The sequence below is a fragment of the Mustela lutreola genome, chromosome 10 (genome assembly GCF_030435805.1).
Source record: "Mustela lutreola isolate mMusLut2 chromosome 10, mMusLut2.pri, whole genome shotgun sequence".
NCBI lineage: Eukaryota > Metazoa > Chordata > Mammalia > Carnivora > Mustelidae > Mustela > Mustela lutreola.
The window spans coordinates 93,587,392-93,607,461 of record NC_081299.1 but is presented as its reverse complement, the minus strand read 5'-3'; the positions used below and the strand labels follow the sequence as shown (position 1 = coordinate 93,607,461).

The following is a 20,070-nucleotide window of genomic DNA, read 5'->3' as shown; positions in this document are numbered from 1 at the left end:
GAGTAACCATGGGGACAGCTCAAGACAGAGAGGGGTTCAGACTTAGAAACACTCATCCCCAACTCCTCTCTTCCCTCCTTAAATCCCTTCCCCAAAATCTAAAAACAAAACAAAACAAAACAGAAAATCTAATTCTTTCACTGAAATGTTCTGGAGCATTTGAGGATAAATTTCACACTCTCCCTGTCAAGTGGGGAAACTCTGACCCAAAGAAGAAGTGATAGCCCAAAGTCAAATATCCTGTCTTCTGGGTACCCCAGTCATGTGCACATTACTATGGATGGTGTTTAGGAAGGTGAGAAGGTTGAAGGGGTTGTCTCAGTCCTGAGGAGAAATTGGCACAGGGCACATTCACCTTTGGGATGATAAGTGGGCCAACTGGCACCAGATTGGAAAATGGCTGGATTCTTCTTTCTTCATCCTTCTCTGAGGAGCCGTATGGCCAGGGCTGACTGAAATGCTTTGAGTTGGGTAGGAAATGATGTCCCTTTGCCAGTCAGCATTGACTCTTAGGCCCTGGGGTCCAGAGAGGGACTGAAGGAGGTGTCAGAAAGAGGAGACATATCAAAGACAAATATGGAACTGGGTCCCGAAGTGAAGAAGCACCAATAGCATTGGCCTGCCCTGGACAGGGTTCGGGTGGGAAGGGATAGAGCCTGGGAGAAATGAGGAAGCAGAGGAGGAAATGAGGGCAAACCAAGAGGGCATGTCCTTTTGTAAAGGTGAGATAGGGAAGTATGAAAAAGAGGCCAGAGCAGGAATTGTGGGTTGGGGGGGAAATGAGGAAGAAATGGGGCCATCCATCCATGTCCTGGGGCTCTGGGCAACTTAGCCTCATGATGGTCCTTTGGACCCTTCCAAAGTCCCTATCTGGACCCACAGGAATGAAAGGAAGGCCTAGAAAGACATGGGAAAGGATCTTGAATGCCTCAGACCCAAGAGGCTGGGGAAGGGAGATGGACGGAAAGATTGGAGGCAGGGGGGACTGAAATGGAGATGTTCCTAGACCCCTCATCTTGTGTCCTATATGTGGGACTAAGCCCAAGAAGGAGGCCAGGAAGGAAAGTCAGATTTCTAGGGCAAGTACAAGTGTAGTGTAGTTTTGGTAGAAAGTGCCCCAGCCTGGAGGGTTGGGAGGACAGAGGGAACAGAAGAAATGCTTCCCCAGCAAGTGCCCTGGCTTCAGTGTCTTGAAGTTGCAACCCAGTTGCAATATTTCTGCTCCCCACTAAGTCCAGGCCTCATCAGGAACCTCTACAGAGCTTTTTTCTAGGCTAGTTGTGGCTTCCCACATGGTAGGCTGTGTGGGTGAGCAGAGGCCAGAGGGAAAAGTGGGAGAGCTGGGGCTGACTGGTGATTGGGGAGACACAAGTCTTAGATGACAGCCACTGGGGCGGGGGGAGTTCCTGAACCACTGGTGGGCCCTTCATGCAAGGGAACAGGAAAAAGGTTGCCAGCCAATTTCCCCTCCCCCCACTTTTATTGAAGCCAACAGGTTGATAGAAGTGGCTGCTAGGAACCAGTCTCAGGACTCTGCTCTCCAGCCCCTTGCAGTAGATGCTCATTCTCAGAGGCTGCAAGGGTACGAGTAAGACCCCAAGTAAGATGCTGGGTTTCAGGCAGTAGACAAGAAGCACTGAGCTCCTGCCTTCCGAGGCTCCAGCCAGAGGCTGGATAGGAAGCCACTGGGAGGGCGGCCCGGGTTTCTGACAGCTGATGCCTGCCCATCCATTAGCGTCGTCTCAAAGCTCAGAGCCCAGAATGATCGGGGAAGGGAGTTGGAGAAGGAAGAAGAGGGAGGTCCTGGAAGCCGGAGGTGGTTGAAGAGGTGCTGTCCTGTTCGGGAGTAGCCAGGTAGGGGCTGCTTACTGCTTCTCCACTGCTCCCTGCTCCGCTGCGCTCTCCTGGCTAGGGCCCTGGCCCTGGTCCTGGCCCTGCCCGTGCCATGGGGTCTCCTTGAACACAAACCAACAGTTCCCAGCCCACAGGAAAAAGTTGATGAAGCCGAAGAGCTGCAAAAACACCAGGGGAGTTTGTGAGAGTGGTAAGGAGGGCATTGTGGGAACAGGGAGGGGGAGTCCCTGGGGTGGGTGAGGGAGAAGGCAGAGGGCTGGGAAGACTAAAATAACAAAGAACTGAGTGCTCGCTTCAGCAGCACATATACTAAAATACAGAGAACTGGATGTAGAGGCAGGTTCAGTGCTGATTCCCACTAGCGGTTCTTGGGCCAAAGTCTCTCACTGTCCACAGCATGCACCTGAGCTGTAGCTTGATCGCTGGGAGACTCTGGCCCCTGGAGCGAAGCATCACGCAAAGCAGAGCAAGGCGCTTTCCACAGCAGGGTCCCGAGTGCCTTTTCCAAGGGTGGGTGTGACCAGAGCTGTCCAAGGTGCTCCTTTCCTGGGGCCAGGGACCCAGCCACAGCTGTATTCAAACATTTATTCAAAAATACTTAAAAACCTATCAGCAGGAAGTACTGGGGCAGGGGAGCATACTGATGTCCACAATTAACTTTGAAATGCATTAAAAATATGGTGGTTTGGGGTGCCTGAATGACTCAGTGGGTTAATCCTCTGCCTTCAGCTCAGGTCATGATCTCAGGGTCCTGGGATGGAGCCCCACATCGGGCTCTGCTCAGCGGAGAGCCTGCTTCCCCCTCTCTCTCTGCCTGCCTCTCTGCCTACTTGTTGTCTCCCTCTCTTTGTCAAATAAATTAAAAAATAAAATCTAAAAAACAAAAGAATACAGTGGTTTGATGGATAAAGAGGGCAGATAGATACGTGATAAAGCATGTCTAGGAAAAAAATAATCATACAGTTTAGGTGACGAGTGTATGGGTGTTCATTGTAAAAGTCTTTCAACTTTACTGTATGTGTGAAATTTTTTACAATAAAATGTTGGGGGCTAAAACCTATCAGCAGGGTTCCAGCAAGGTCTAGAAGGCTCCCTGGTATGCCAGCGATGAAAACCCTTCAGTGTCTGGGACTTGGGGAGTTCCAGGCCATTTTCAGGGCAGGACTAAGGTAACAAGGGGCATCTGAAAAGCTCAAAGCCTCAGCTATGTGCCAACTGATATGGAAAGATTTCAGCATTCTAATAACCAGGATGGCCAAACCAGTGTGTACCAGCTGGACCCACCCCTGCCCAAAGCCCCTTTCCTGCCTGGAGACCTGAGTGACAGTGAACCCCTTTCTCTCACTCTGGGTGTGCTCCCAGTCTTGAGCCCCACCACAGCCTGTGCACCCCTTCACATGCTCGCATGCACATGTGCACACGTGCACACACATTGTCAAGAGGCAGGAGGGGTGGGAGCATGCCTGGATGTGGGGAGAAGGGAGATAGGAGGGCAGAATACAGAAGGAGGAAAGAACAGGAGGCTAAGTGACTCTTGGTTCCCCCCCCAAAAAAGAAAATGGCCTCTCAGGGTCATCCAGAGGCCAGCAGCCATCCTTAGGTGCCAGGGTCACCCGCTCCAGTTGTAGGGGATACCAGCTGGAGAGACACCCCTCGACTTCTCTCAGAACGTGCTAGCTGGGACAAGCTTGGGTATCTGGGATAACACTGCCTCCCCTAGACCCCTTCAGCGGCTGCAGGTCTCACCACAGAGATGTTGGCCAGTCCCATCGAGGGTGTGGCCCCAGCACTGCACACTGCTTCCTCTCCATGGCACACAGACATGGCTGCTGTCAGGCTGGATGGCCGCGTGGCCCCCTTGATGTCCGTCAAGCCCTTGCCCCAGGCGGCCGCAGCTACCAGCCAGAAGAAGGTGAAGGAGACAGTCACACAGAAGTCCTGGGAGGAGTAGAGGGACAGGAAATGTACTCAGAAAGGCCCCCCTGATTGTCTGCTTCTCTTCCTCTGGCTATAAGGCATTGGGATCCTGCAGTGCTAGGACAGCTACCTCTTGCCATCCTACCCAACATCTGGAGCCTCAGGGAGCCCAAGTCATCTTAAGGAATTTGTTCACTGCCACCCAAGGAATGCTGCCATCCAGGGCTACCCCTGTCCAGTCCCTCAGAACTGAGTTCAGGCAACAATGTATCAAGGCACCTGCTGGTCACTGCCACCCCCAAACCCAGGTGGCCTAAACCTGCACTCTCGACTTCAAGCCTTTTCTTCAATCACCATTGCTCAGCTACAGCTGGTGGCAGAGAGCAGACTACAGGAGACAAATGGGGTCGTGTAAGTTACCCCTTCACCTTGCATGCCTGGGATAGGAAAATGGTAGAGGCGGGAGAATATTAATGATGGCTAACACTCACTGAAGCTAACTAGACACCAGATATTTACACGCATTTTCTTTTTTTTTTTAATTTTTAATTTTTTAGAGTTTTTTAAATTAACATATAATGTACTACTTGCTTTGGGGGTACAGGTCTGTGAATCATTAGTCTTACACAATTCATAGCACTCACCATAGCATATACCCTCCCCAATCTCCAAAACCCAGCCACCCCATCCCTCCCCTCCCACCCCCTAGCAACTCTCAGTTTCTTTCCTGGGATTAAAAGTCTCTCTTATGGTTGGGAGCCTGGGTGGCTCAGTGGGTTAAGGCCTCTGCTTTCAGCTCAGGTCATGGTCCCACGGTCCTGGGATCGCGACCCCATCAGGCTCTCTGCTCAACTGGGAGCCTGATTCTTCCTCTCTCTCTGCCTACTTGTGATCTCTGTCTTTCAGATAAATAAATAAAATCTTTAAAAATAAAATAAAATAAAATTCTCTTATGGTTTCTCTCTCTCCCTGGTCCCATCTTGTTTCATTTTTTCCCCTCCCTACCCCCATGACCTCTCACCCTGCCTCTTAAATTCCTCCTTTCAGAGAGAGCATATGATAATTGTCTTTCTCTGATTGACTTATTTCGCTTAGCATAATCCGCTCTAGTTCCATCCATGTCATTGCAAATGGCAGGATTTCAGGGTTTTGATGGCTGCATAGTATTCCATTGTGTATATATACCACATCTTCTTTATCCATTCATCTGTTGATGGACATCTAGGCTCTTTCCATAGTACATGCATTTTCACTTAACCCCCCCACATGCTATGAGATAGGTATTCTTTTATCCATATTTTATATTGAGAAAACTCAGTAGAAGTGACTTGTCCAAGAGCACACATCTAGTAAAGGACTGTCCTGGAATCTGAACCCAGGTAGTCAGGCTCCAGGGCGCACTTCTTGATGCTATTATGCCATCTGTGAGCACAGCAAGTGATGGGGGCTTGGTAGAAGCAGAGTCCTCAGAGCTGTGGGAGTCACAGAACCTGAAGGGGATGAACAGCGAAGAGCTGGCAGGGAGACCTTCAGGTTACACACAGGGGTGTCCTCCCTCCCCAATGTGACATCAGTCCCAGAAGGTGCATCTCCTAAGTTTCTCTACCCCATCCCTTCTGGCCGATGTACACTCACCACCAGTGGGAAGCGCTTGTTCTCTGTGTAGAGGTTGTGGAAGCGCAGGTAGAGGACTAGCGCAGCCATGGTGTAGAAGAAGGAGAAGATGCCCAGGGTCACAAAGAACTCGGCAGGAGCAGAGAAATCCCCCATCAGGTGCATGGTCTTGGAAGTGGAGTCATCATCACAGAGGGGCATCTCATACTGGACCCGGTTCAACCTGCAGGGGGCAGGAGGTGCCATCCTGAGCTTGAGGCAATCCTCGCCCTGTGGAGGCAGGGGACCAGCCCAAGCTGGGAGTCATCATGGGCTGCTTCTTGCCCTGGGACTCTTACAGAGCCAAGGAAGGGAGCCTGGGGTAGGAATGTTTCTAGAGGCAACCTTGCAGTCAAGACAGGAACATCCCCAGAAATCTGGTCCAACTCTACCTCCCATTCAGCTGCTACCCACCCCTTTGTCCAGATACAGAGACCGTGTATTTCCAAGTGTCTTCAGGGCCCTTTAGGTCACAACTACAATACATATACAGTGCCATCTATTTCTGGTGGCCAAACCACCAGGGAGATCAGCTTCATTTTGCCCCTGGGAGAGTACAGGTCCACAGTGGCCAGGTTAGGGTTGGACTTACCCATTCTCAGGCCTAAATAAGGCACCCCTCCCCCATTGGACTATATGGGACCAAAAAGGACAGGGGAAAAAATAAACAAACAAACACCCTTTTATATATGAGAGACAGTTCACCTAACTTGACTATTGGTGCTAAAAATTTCTGAGAAGGCAAGCCCTGTCCCCAGTGCTCTTCTGAGCATTTGGGACTCCCCTCCATAGGCTCTTAAATAGCCAGGAAAGAGTCTTCTTTTCTATCTCCTGGTCAAGGTGTACCTCCTTGGATTCTAGGGTACTAGGTGAGCACCCCACATCAACTTTCTGGATCTGGGTACTAACAAGCTCCCTAACCTTCAAGGCAAGGAGAAGGTCACTGAAGGTCAGAGAGACCTGTGCAATTAGCCTCCATCCCAAACTCCATGAGTTCTTTCTGTAGAAACCCTTGTTCCCTGCTCTTGGTTATCTATGAACTGGAACATCATTATAACAATGACCTATCTGATTTTCCCTGATATTTTTCTATGGTTAGTGTGTCTGAAATTCCTAAAGGGTGGGAAGGACCCAAGTTTTGTAGTTCTATTTGAACCTGGCATGGTTCAGTAGAAGGTTGTTCATTAGGCTTCTGGAGGAGGAAGAGACCAAGCAGGTCCTGTTAAACCAGCGAGGGAGGCTGTGTGGGGTCAGAATCAATTCCTGCTCACCTGAAGGGATAGCCGAACAAAACTATGATGGAGCTCACATCCTTGGCTTCGTTGTTGCAGCGAACTGTTGCTCCTGTCTCCCCGCTGTAGGAGCCGCAGGACCCGAAGGCGAAAATAGCAAAGAGCTGAGGGAGAGGGAAGGCCCTTTGAGAGTAGGAAGGCCTCAGCTGGCCAAGGAATATCTCCTCAGAACCACCTTCTGACTCTCAGCAGGTGCGGTTACAGGGGCGGGAAGGATTTCCTTTAATCAAGTCCCTCCTAGGAAGGGACTCATGGCTTCCCTTGGCCTTCCCGCCTCAGGTTGCTGTGCTCACTGCACCTGAGTGCCAGACCAAATAGCCCAATGAAGGAGGTTGATTTGGAGTGGTGTCCAGAAGGGAGACGTAGAGGGAACAAATGGATAGTTTCCACATCTCCTCACTGGATGTGACAGGTAACCTCCTTAAGATGATGACGTACTCAAAGCTATTCAGGCTTTTGGAAACGTCTAGCATAAAGCAGGACCTGAATTTCCTCCCCAGGGGAGAGACACCCTAGAAACAGGTTCCTCTGTGCCACCTGGGATCAGGCATGTGTTGGAATTTTTTCCATTTCTCCTTTGGAGTTGTTGTTGAATCTTGTCACCGTGTCACTACCTTCCAGTGGCTTCCTGCCTCACTGGAGGTATAGCTAGAAGGGACAACTTCTGCCAAGCCTTCAGAGGGGAACTAGGCAGGGAGCTGTCCCACGCTCTGCTAACTTCTCCTCCCCCAGAGGTTCTTTTCCTCACAGCCAGAGTGCTGGCCACGTCTCTGCTGACTGTCCTGGCTCAAGCCCAGAGGAAAGTACCTTCCACTTGCCTTATCAGCCTCCACTCACTCCCCAGTGGTGTTTCCCTTTGTAATCTGTTGATGCTGCCATCACCCAGTGTTAAGAACCAGGGGCATTTCAGATCACTTGAATTGTTTTCCTCTCCACTTTTCATCACATTTTACTAAACCTCCTGTCTTGAGTGAGATGAAATTTCCTTACCCTATGGTTTTCAAATTTCTTTCTGGGAAAACACACTGGTTAGAAAAGGAGGCAAGAAGCTGGACTCTCTAAATGTCCCACATCGTCGGTCCAGGCCCCATCTCCTATGCACTTACCTCGTACAGGCTTGTACATGATGAAATCATTCTGAGTAAGCACAGAGCTTATTCTGCTAATGATCGTTTTCTGTGTGTTTCTCCGTGTCTTGGTGTCTTGGACATTAAGCACCTAGAAGACAGCTCATCTATGTCCCAGGCTTGCAATCAGCGTTTAGAATAGAGCTGTGTGCACGTGATTTTCCTAATGCTTCCGAGTGTTGTGGAGTGAGAAGAGGCCTGGGTTAGGAGTTAGGAAATCTGGGTTCTAGCCTGGGTCCGGTCACTCAGTAGCCGGGCAAACTCTAATAAAGCGCTCCGCTCTCTGAGTCTCCGTTTTCTCATCTGTTCAAGGAGGGGTTTGGAGTGGGCAGTCAAGAGGCCCTGCTCTCACAGAATGAGGGTAATGCTGTCAGTGTGCTCTTGGCTGCGCTGGCCAGCAGCTGTGCTCTGCCCCTGGCTAGGGCCTGGCGCCACTGCCCCACCTCGCATCGCCCAGCCTGGCAGAGCTTCTTCGTGCTGGAGCCATTGACCCCTCTCTAAAGGTCACAGTGAACACCTCTCTGTTTCCAGGAGGTTTAGTTCAGACAAATGAGAATTGTCTCCATTTTTAAAAAACATCAGGAAAGGAGAGAGTGTCACTCTCTCCAGGACCTAAATAACCTCCTCATCTGGCTTAATTTACAGAGGCTGAAGTGGAGCCCTCTTGGCTCCTGTTGACAGAGCTGAAGAGAAGTTCCCCAAAGCCTCGGCCTCATTACCCCATATAGACCCCAGCCTCCTCATTGGCATAACAATGGTGCCTTCTAGCTCTTCCTCATAGGAATTCCCGAATTTTTGTCAGCTCTGTGAGCCTCTTACGGTTTTCTTTATTCCTCTTAGCTTCCAGGCCTCAGAAGTGGACACACAATTAGGGTGTGCCATTCTAGGAAGGGGAGCACAGTTGGATATATTTTTACCCATTGGCAGTTAGCTCTATCTAGGCCCCCTAAGAAAATAGGTATTCCTAACTTTGGGCAATGAATGGTCAGTTGCGGAGCCTTCTCTTCACCAGCACTTCCTTGACAGGCACATCTAAAAAAAGATGATACTTATTGAGCACCTACTGTGTACCAGGCACTGTTCTAGGTACTATCATTTAGTAGTGAACAAAAGAGAAAAATCTCTGTCTTTGTGGAACTTGTGCTCTAGGGCTGCTTTATCCACCACAGTAGCCAGTAGTAGCTGAGTGTGGCTATTTACATTCAAACTCATTAAAATTAAATAAAGTTAAAAATTCAGATGCTCCATCACACTAGCCACATTCCAAGGGCAACATTTTAATAGCCACATGGGGCTAGCAGGTACCATACTGGACAACATAGACCATAGATCTTCACCATCATTGTCCAAAGTTCTGCTATACTTAGATGATAACCTTGAAGTTCTGAAAATCCTGACCCTGTTCTGTGATTCCTCCAAGAATGAAATATACCACAAGAGTTTTAGTACTAGCTATATTCTCTTCTGATTCTCTGAAAGTTGGGAATCCCTAGCCACCTTACACAGCTCTTTATCAATCAGAATATATAATTAAATCTGAACATCACACAGCCATATGATGCCAGAAAACGTAAAGTTTGCTAGGTAAGTAGACAAAGGGAAAAATCTGAGGGGAACCTCACAGTTTCACAAGACAGCAGAGCAAAAAAGAGCTCAGATGAGGGTGCCTGGGTGGCTCAGGTGGGTAAGCAGCTGCCTTCAGCGCGGGTCATGATCCCAGGGTCCTGGGATTGAGCCCCATGTCAGGATCCTTGCCCAGTGGGGAGCTTGCTTTTCCCTCTACTCCTTTTTCCCCTGCTTGTGCTCTCTTGCACATGCTTGCTCTCTCTCTGACCAATAAATAAATAAAATCTTTATTTAAAAAAAAGATCTCAGAGATTATTAAGCCCAATGGTCTCATTTCACAGAGGTGGAAATTAAAGTCCCACCAAGGAACTTTAAGATCAAGTGACTCTCCCAAGTTCCCATTTAGCCATTGTGAGAGCCAACCTTGGAATTTAAATCTCCTGATTCCCTGTCCAGTGCTCTTTCTACTTCATTTATTCATTAATCAACAGTTACTGACCATCCCGTATGTGTCAAGTGCTGGTAACACAAAAATGAATAAGACCTGGTATCTTCTCTTTCAAGTTTATAACAAGGAAAAATGTGTCATGCTCAAACAAAATAAAATTCTGCATCACAAAGTTATTAAGGCTCAAAAAGAAAGAGAGAGAGAGAGAGAGATGTCTCTTATGTTCAGCAAAGATTATAAGGAGGCAGGGAGTAGCTCTGTACTTGGGATGCAGGAGCAGAGAAAGACACCCTAACCCGGCCCCCTCGACCTTTTGGCACCAGATTTGCCTTCTTCCCTAAATGTGCCAGGAGACTGAGGCACAGGGAAGAGCAGGAAAGAACTGAAACCATCCATGTCACCAAACACGAAGATCTAAGTTGAGCAAACTGCTCAGAAAGAACAGGAATCAAGGAGAAATGGAGTCCCTGAGCTGGGGATGGGTTGGTGGAGGGAGGGAGGACTCTCTTAAGTTCTGATGCCAACCAGCCTTCCTCCTCCTGGTCCTGTATTGCTGGGGACACTATGGTCACACGCTGCCCTCCACACCCTCCTCCTCCCGTCTCTGCTTCTCTTTGGGAAAGGTGTCAGAATAACCTCACAAGTTTGGTGCCGACTTGCTTGATGGTGATGATCCTTTGAGAACACTTCCATCCCCAGTTAGTGCCGGGCACAAGGAAGACAAGTTCTTCCCCTGCTCCCACCTCTACAGTCATCTCATTGGTTTTATGGACTCTGATGGGGACGCTGATGGGATTCTTTCACATTCCCCACACCAACTGAAATAGTTTATTTTCATTACAGAGTCCCACAGAGCCAAGGAAGTGGTTTTGGCACCTCAAACGTGAATTACTGATCAGGAGTACACCCAGTTGATGATAATATGACTTACTATAGGAAGAGTGACTGAGTAATTCAGGAGATTCTTTTGTGCCTTACCCTCAAAGTGAGGATTTGGCAGTGACATTTGAGTAATCCAACCACAGGACAAGTCTAGATGACAGACTGCATAAAGAAGAAATTTAGGGGAGAAGGGAGGTTTAGGAGCGGGAGAAAGGGGAACCAACACTCACTGAATAACTCCTATGCTGCTTGGACTGAATGCTTGGATGCTTTACAGAAATCACCTTCTATAAGCCTCTAGTGAACCCGTAAGATAGATTGTACCCTCACTTAGATATACGAAACAAAGGCCCACTAAGATTTTGTTACTTACCCTAGGTATCCTAGATTCTATGGCTAGAAAGCAGAGGAGACTCAATTTAAACCAAAGCCCATCAACCTCAAAATCTGCCCTTTTTTTTAGGAAGCCAGTTCTTTACTAATTCATCTAGACCCATGTTATTTTGCTAGCTTTGTGAAGACTTAGTGAGACTCCGGAATTGGAATTGAGGTGAGATGAATTTCTGAATTAAAAAAAAAAAAGACACTCTAAGCCAAGCTCCTGACTAATAAAAGTCTAACATTGCTTTCTTCTTACCAGGATTCCAGCAAAATTACTTTTGGATAACAATGTCAACAAAAGTTTTCAAGCGTCATTAGTATAAATGCAAGACCTATGTGTTCTTTTTTTCTTTTTCCAGCCCAGGAGCATCTGAGCCCCCCAAGCAGGAAATAAGTGAGAATCCCAAAGGACATCTTCACTGTCATTACTGGTGCTGGTTCCTGTGCTCCTTTACAAGAGCTTATCCTGCAGAGATTTAGGGCCAGTGAAACTCATGCTCTGAATTCAGGCTGCCGGGATGGAAGTAAAAGCAAATCATGTCTCCCTTTGATGCTGCCCTTCCCACGAAGGCTGAGTTCAGAGTCTAGCCCTGGGCCCCTGGATTTAGCACTATGAGAGAAAGGCATCACCCTCTCTAAGAAGCTGAAGATCAAAAAAGTCAAATGGGTCTAAACTCTTAGGGATCAGTGCTTACCCTGGGAGGAGACTGGATATTTTCCTAGGCATTGCTTTGTGCAGCCTTTATAGAAACAGCCTTTATAGAAAAATGGTATTGGTGGGTGGGGAGGGGGGTGGCACTTTGAAGATGGAAGGATTTCAGAATCCCCCCCCCACAAAGGATGATTCCATGGTCTAATAACCTCATTGTTTCCCTTATCCCTTGACAGTCTTTCTCAAATTTCCCCTAGATCTATTTGTCTAGTTTAATGATAAAATTGTACCCTCACATTTCAGGTTCTGCTCCTCATAATGGCTCCCTAGTTCTGGATGGCAGTCACAAGGAGCCTTAATAACATTCTTATATGGCCACCACTGGTATTCAAGTGGTGGATCAGAACAGGAAAGTGGGGGGGGGGGGTGAAATTGCTCAGTCAGCAGTCCATCCAACCGCTCTTGAGGCAGTAGGGAGGGTGGAAAGTCCCCACCAGGTCTCAGAGTTTGCTCTCGGGAACTCCTTGCTTGGCCTATAGCCCCAGTCAAGGTCTCAGATATCTGGAGATAACCCCAAATGCACTATTGCCCCTGAATTCCAGGTCTGATGATTCCCATCCAAATGATGATTCAGGAATCGGTGACAGGGTGCTCATCCCCGTGAGTTAAAAAGCCCTCTAGAACTCAATCCTCCCCAGTCTTAATGGTAACTTATTCGTTAGCTGAATTCTGTGCTGGAAGCACATTAATTAAGTTATTCACCCATCATTTGGTGTGTAGATTGTCTAACTTAAATCTCCTCTGTTATAGTGCACTAAATGCTGCCAACAAGTTTTCATGATTTGAAAGAGTGACTACACCTGCCCCCATGCCTAACTTACACTCAGGAAACCTTGGGCACTGCTAAGGACAGAAAATATACTAATATCTCAAAGTACCAGTGAGGTAAGGAGATATATTTCCCGGTATATATTACAGAGGAAACTGAGGCTATGGGCAAGTGATTTCTTCAAGGTCAAGAGGTGAGCCTAATGAAGGGCAATATTTTGGCATACCGACACATTTAGAACAGAAGAGGACCCTGTGGATGGTGTGATCAACAGTTAACTAATGTTGGAAACTGAGGTCCAAAGAAGTGACTTGCCCAAGGTCACAAAGCTGGAAAAGGCAGGTCCACGTCTGAAACCCAGAGCCCCAGCTTCCCTACTCAATGTTTTATCTTATTCTACAAGCCACATTTTGGCCACAGTGTGATTTTTATTGTCTTAATATTTTTTCTTTTATTTGATCTTAGAGCCCCAGGCTTCATTCATTCATTCATTCATTCACACTTTCACACAGTCACAAGAACCCATATCACTCTAGTGACCTCAACAGGACAATTGCCAGCCAGGACCCTGTCCCTGGAGCCCACATTCAAGATCAGCCAGGTCCCGGTGGGTTTGGGGGCTGGATGGTTTCCATCGCACTCCTCCTCTCCTCTGCCTTCCGTAGCTTTCCTCGTCCTCCTTGCCCTCCTCCCCCCTCCCGCCACCGAGGAGTGGTATGTGCAGGATCAGAGTTCTGGAAAGGTTACACCCGGGTTCTCTCGCCCGGGTGAAATGTGAGCGCCCTGGGCAAGGGCTCCTTGCACATAGAAGGACCGAATCCCGGACTCCGCAGGCCTTGCTCCTCGCTCTCCAGCCACCAAGTGCTGGAGAAGCAGCCCCAGCCCGCCCCTCCCCCGCCCACCTGTCGCCGCCCCCCACCCTTCCGTCACAGCGGGCCGCAGCACCTCCCCGCCCCCCACTCCGGCCACATTGCTTCGGGTCAGCGTCACAGCCCAGGCTCCCGAAATAGCCCACAGCTAGAGCGTCGACTCACCCACTGGAGAACTTTGATGAAGCCCAACGGCTCCTCCAGCCGCCGCCAGCGCAACCCCACCAGCAGGCGGTCCACCTGCGGAGACAGGGCCCGCGGAGGGTCAGGGCGGGTGGGGGACCCAGGAAAGCGCTGGTCCTCTTCCCACTCACATTCGGGGAGGGGGCGGAATAAGGGTCCGGCGTGACGCCCAGGTGGAGAAGGGGTGGTAAGACAGCCCCAGGGGCGCGCGGGTAGTACCTGCTGGCGCGGCGACTTGTCGGCCGCGCGACTCGAGCCCTCCGTCGAAGACATGCTCTCAGAGTGGGGCCGGGGCGCAGCGCCGGGGCTCGGCTCCCTGGCCGGGAAGCTGCGGGTACCGCGGTGGGACGAGGGGCTGCTGATCAGCCGCCGGGGCAGCGAGCTGTGCTGGAGCGCGGGCGGCCGTCGGCGGCCGGGGCTCCAGACTGGCTGGGCGGATGGCGGGGGCGCTGCAGCTGGCGCTAGCCGAGGCCGGGACCGCCGCTCTGCCCCTCCGGCTGCAGAAAGCCCCCGAGTCCGATTCAAACTTCTGTCAAACTCGGGAGCTCAGTTGGCAGCCGAGTCACGTGGCGTGCGCTCGCTGACCCTCCTCCCGCCCCCTCTGCCCGGGGTCTGCCCGCTGGGCGCCTTAAAGGGACCTGTGGCCTCCGCGGACAGTTCGGCCGCGAGGGGGCTCAAGTTCCTGGCCAAAAGCCTCCCGAGCCAGGCTCAAGCCCTAAACCGCAGCCGCTCCAACTCGCGGCCCAAGTAGGAACCAGCCTGGACGCACCGCGGTTCCTAATTCCTCTTTCCCCTTTGGCCTGGATTTGGGGCCGCTGTGCACGGTTTTTCTCTTCTTCCACACCACAGTACCCAGAACCCACACCATTTTCATAAAGCATGATCAGCGTTGATACAAGGTTCTGAACCTTACGGTTAACAAACTGCTTGCTTTCAAAAAGCTCCGAGAGCCCCTGCAGAGGGGAAGGGCAATAGAACAGAAATTGCTCACTTTTTATTCCGTCTAGTTAGGTGTCGGTTTAATTTCTTTCTAACAAAAGATATTCATAATTTGGTGACCAAAATTATTAATCTTTAGAAAGTATAAATCCATTCTCCTTTATAATAGACGTCACCATTTAAATGAGAGTGAAAACAGTCTTTGAGGAATAGGGGGTTTGGAGAATATTTGCATTGAAAAGTTGACATTGTTGTGTTATGATTGACCTTAAATCGATCCCTAATTTTCAAAAAAGTGTTTGGCAGGAGCCCTGAGCGGCCAGTCATGAATATTACACGTTCGGTTTACTTTATTGTAAATAGGGAAAGGTTAAGTGATTTGTCCAAGGTCACTGAGTGAGCCAGGGGGCGGCGGCCAGGACAAAACCTGCCTGTGCCTCCGAAGAATTTACTTCTTCTAAGTATGTATCCTTCCCCTCACAGAGTCATTATTGGAGGTCCCCTCTGATACTTTAGAATAACTACTTTTGGAACAAACATTTAGCTATTATTAAGACAATTCAATCCCCCCTTGAGTAAGTGCCTTACCACGGTTCGGGTAGGAAGGCATGGCTGGACTTGAAGGAAACTTCTCCAGCATATTTCCATGCAAATTTGGACGAAATAAGAAACAACAGAGTCCCGATCCAATTTTTAACAAATTGTTCTGCAGTTTTAGCTCCTTAACTGTAGAATTGGAATAATAATAATATTAACTGCCCTACTTACTGCATAAGGATTAAGTGGTGTGATGTGTAAATGCCCACACTATACAAATATGAACTATTCCTAATGTTTACAACAATATGCATACAGAATAGAACACCATCAGAAAATTCGGAATAATACAGCAAAAATTCCACACATCTACTAAGTAGCCTTACTAAATTTTAACACTTTTCCTTCTTTGCCTCAAACCCATTCTTTAACAACAACAAAAAAAAGCATATAAAAACAAAGCTCTGTGTTCTGATATCATTCCCTCTATCTCTCCTTCCACTCCAGAAGTAACCACTATCCTATCCTCTATTTTTTTATCAGCTTCGTACATATTTTAATACTTGTTCTGTAGAACGACTGTATCTGCAAACAATAAATTAAAATTCACCAGACTTACTATTGTTTTTCACATGATTTTAAATTGTATCTAAATATTGGGCTTTAGGTGACCTTCTTTAACTTGTGGGTTTGTTTGTTGTTGTTGTTGTTTTTCAAATACTCAGTGGTGGATTTACAAGAGTCATCTGGCCAGGTGTATGTACCTTTAATCCCTTCATTATAACTATAGAGAATTCCACAACATACATATACCACTATATTATTCTCATATTGATGGGCATTAAGGTGATTTACAAATATATACTTTTACAAGCAGTGTTGCATTGAATGTATACATATATCCATAGTCACCACACAGTCCTGAATTAACAACTTTCTTTCTTTTTTTCCTCCTTAAAGACAAACCCTGGTAAAAAACAAATTTTTAAGTCATGACCCATTTTATAAAATGAAACAAATGTTTCATAAACCATTCTCATTATTTTCTATTACATTTCATTAAAAGAAAATCTGGCCATCTGGAGGCCAATCTAGGTTTTGTCTAAATTTGCCTAAAATTTATATAATTTGGGGGTCCCCTGTAGAAAAAGAACATACAATTATGAATACAAAATTAGTAACCAGGACTTGAAAGACTGCAAGTGAGGGAGCCTGAAGCTTTACTACCAATAGTTTCAGAGTAAACACGCCTCAGTGGGTCTTTACCAGCAGTTTGATGAACATTGCTCTATACCTAAAAGCAAGCCGGCTAGGACAGAAGACTTGAACATTTCACCTTTGAATTTTGATAAATGTCTGTACCCATGTAACCACCGCCACGAGCCTGATACAGAATATTTCTTTTTTATTTATTGATTTTTTTAAATCTTTTTTTTAAAGATTTTATTTGTTTGACAGACAGAGATCACAAGTAGGCAGAGAGGCAGGCAGAGAGAGAGAGAGAGAGAGGAGGAAGCAGGCTCCCTGCTGAGCAGAGAGCCCGATGCGGGGCTCGATCCCAGGACCCTGGGATCATGACCGAGCTGAAGGCAGAGGCTTTAACCCACTGAGCCACCCAGGCACCCCCAGATATAGAATATTTCTATCATTCCAAATAACTCCCTCTTGCCCTTTTGTAATCAATCCCTCAGCAATTACTGATCTGTTCTCTATCATTATAATTTAATTTTGCTTTTCTCTAGAATTGCGAATGAGTAAAAGTACACACTATGTACTCTTTTGTGTCTGTTTTTTCACCCAGCCTAGTTTTTGAGATTCATCTATATTGTTGTACTTACCAGTGGTTTGCTCCTTTTTGTTGCTGAGTAATAGTCGATCATATTATGAAATATGATCCATAACTGTGTATCTATTCAACTGCCAAAGTACATTTGGGTAGTTCCTTTTCTTTTCTTTTCTTTTTTTTTTTTTTTTTGCTATTATGACTAGACCTGACACAAACATTCATGTACAGCTTTTTGAGTGAATGTAAGTATTTATCTCTAGGGTAAATACCCAGAAGTGAGATTTCTGGGTTATATGTAAATACATGTGTTTAACTTTATACAAAAGTACCAAACTGTTTTCAAGAATGGCTGTTTCTTTTATTTATTTATTTATTTAATTTGACAGACCGCAATCTCAAGTAGGCAGAAGGAAGCAAGCTCCCTGCCAAGCAGAAAGCCCCATGCAGGGCTCAATCCCAGGACACTGGGATCATGACCTGAGCTGAAGGCAGAGGCTTTAACTCACTGAGCCACCCAGGTGCCCTAAGAGTGGCTATTTCATTTTGCTTTCCCATCAACAATGTATTCCAGTTGCTTTACATCTTCTCCAGCACTTGGTATTAGTTGTTTCAGGTTGTTTTGTTTTGTTTTGTTTTGTTTTGTTTTGTTTGGGTTGAGTTTTTTTTGGTGGGGAGGGTATTCGCTTATTAGTTTTTTTAACCATTCTGAAAGGTAGGTAGTGGTATCTCTTTGTGGTTTTAATTTAACCCTGATGGCTAATGATGTAAAGCATCTTTTAACATGCTTATTTGCCATCTGTGCATCTTCAGTGAAGTGTCTGTTCAAGTCTTTTGCCCATTTTTAAATTGGGCTAAGTTTTGAGAATTCTTTATATACTCTGAACGTAAGTCCTTTGTTGAATATGTGATTTACAAATACTTTCTCCCAGTCTGTAGTTTGTCTTTTTCATTCTTTTAATTGTCTTTTGCAGAACAACGTTTTACATTTTGGTGACGTCTATTTCACTATTTTTTTAAGTGGCTCATGCTTTTGGCATCATGTTTAATCACTCTCTGCTTAACCTTAGATCACAAATATTTTCTCCTTCGTTTTATTCTAAATGTTTTATAATTTTATTTTTGAGTTATTTTTTTGTATAAGGTATGGGATTTAAGTGAGGGTTATTATTATATTTATTGAAATGTAGATATCCGGGTGTTCTAACACCAGCTTTTGAACACACTATTCTTTCTCCTTGCTTTTGCACTTTTGTTTAAAAAAAAAAAAATCAAGGATCACCTGGGTGGCTCAGTGGGTTAAGCCTCTGCAGTCAACTTAGGTCATGATCTCAGGGTCCTGGGATTGAGCCCCTGCATCAGGCTCTCTACTCAGCAGGGAGCCTGCTTCCCCCTCTCTCTGCCTGCCTCTCTGCCTACTTGTGATCTTTCTCTCTGTCAAATAAATAAATAAAAATCTTTTTTAAAAAATCAATTGGCCATATTTGTGTGAGTCTATTTCTGGACTTTCTATTTAATCTATGTGTCTGTACTTTTGCCAATACCACATTGGCTCAGATACTGTAGATTTCTAGTAAATCTTAAAATAGGCTAAAATGAGTCCTCCAACTTTGGTCTTCTTCAAAACTGTTTTAGTTATATAGTTCCTTTGCCTTTCAAAATAAATTTTAGAATCAGCTTGTCTATATCTACAAAAAAATTCTTCTGGAGTATTGATTAGAATTGCATTAAATCTATAGATCAATTTAGACAAAATTGACATCATTACTTTGTTGCATTTTCTAGTCCATGAACACAAAATGCCTCTCCATTTATTTAGGTCTTATTTGATTTCTGTATCAGCATCAGCAGTTTTAAGCACACAGCATTCATGTACATGTTTGGGTAGACTTATACCTGAATATTTTATTTTTGGGAGCCACTATAAATGGTATTGTTTTATTTTTTTTTAAAGATTTTATTTATTTGACAGACAGAGATCACAAGTAGGCAGAGAGACAGGCATAAAGAGAGGGGGAAGCAGGATCCCTGCTGAGCAGAGAGCCCAATGCAGGTCTCATCCCAGGACTCTGGGATCACTACCTGAGCCGAAGGCAGAGGCTTTCACCCATTGAGCCCCTAAATGGTATTATTTTAAATTCAAGTTTCCATTTAGCAATTTCTAGAAACTTGTATTTTACTATTGACCTAGATCGATCCTATGAAATTTCTAAACTCGTGTTTTAGTTCTATGAGTTTTTGTAGATTCCTTTGGGTTTGCTATATAGACAGTTATATTATCTGCAAATTGGGGCAGTTTTCTTTCTCACTTTACAACATGAATGCCTTTTACTTATTTTCCTTGCCTTAGTGCACTGGCTAAGACTTCTAGTACTGGGGGCGCCTGGGTGGTTCAATGGGTTAAAGCCTCTGCATTTAGCTCAGGTCATGATCCCAGGGTCCTGGGATCGAGCCCCGAGTCTGGCTCTCTGCTCAGCAGGGAGCCTGCTTCCTCCTCTCTCTCTGCCTGCCTCTCCGCCTACTTGTGATTCTGCCTGTCAAATAAATAAATAAAATCTTAAAAAAAAAAAAAAGTTCTAGTACTGTTGAACATGTGTGGTGAGAGTGCCTCATTCCTCTTAGGAGAAACCGTTCAGTCTTTCACCATTTAGTACGATGTTACCTCTAGGTAATATACAGATTCTTCTTATCAAGTTACAGATGTTCCTCTCTATTCCTGGTTTGCTGAAAGTTCTTATCATGAATGGATGTTGAATTTTGTCACATATTTTTTCTGTACCAATTAATAACAATCCTGAACTTTTTCTTCTTTGGATTATTAGTATGGCAGATCAAATTGATGTATTTTTGTAGAATATTTAAAGATCTAGAATTAAATAATATACTATAATTATAATATAAAGTACATAATTTTTATTTATTTTTATTATTTTTTGAAGGTTTTATTTTTTATTTGACAGAGAGAGACACAGTGAGAGAGGCAACAAAAGCAAGGGGAGTGGGAGAGGGAGAAGCAGGCTTCCCGCTGAGCAGGGAGCCCAATATCAGGCTCTTTCCCAGCATCCTGGGATCATGCCTGAGCTGAAGGTAGATGCTTAATTACTGAGCCACCCAGGCACCACAAGTACATAATTTTTAAAGATACATATATCTCCCTG

General features: G+C 46.2%; 1 protein-coding gene across 1 annotated transcript; it reads right to left on the bottom strand.

The window, feature by feature from the left end:
• Positions 1-798: 798 nt before the first annotated feature.
• On the bottom strand, positions 799-14,262 carry SYPL2 (synaptophysin like 2). The gene is made up of 6 exons (XM_059137473.1): positions 13,873-14,262; positions 13,636-13,710; positions 6,696-6,820; positions 5,407-5,608; positions 3,601-3,792; positions 799-2,012 (listed from the first exon to the last, which is right to left on the bottom strand). Exons 1-6 carry the CDS (start codon positions 13,924-13,926, stop codon positions 1,866-1,868), a joined length of 795 nt encoding a protein of 264 aa, XP_058993456.1. The 5' UTR covers positions 13,927-14,262; the 3' UTR covers positions 799-1,865.
• Between the last annotated feature and the right edge of the window lie 5,808 nt (positions 14,263-20,070).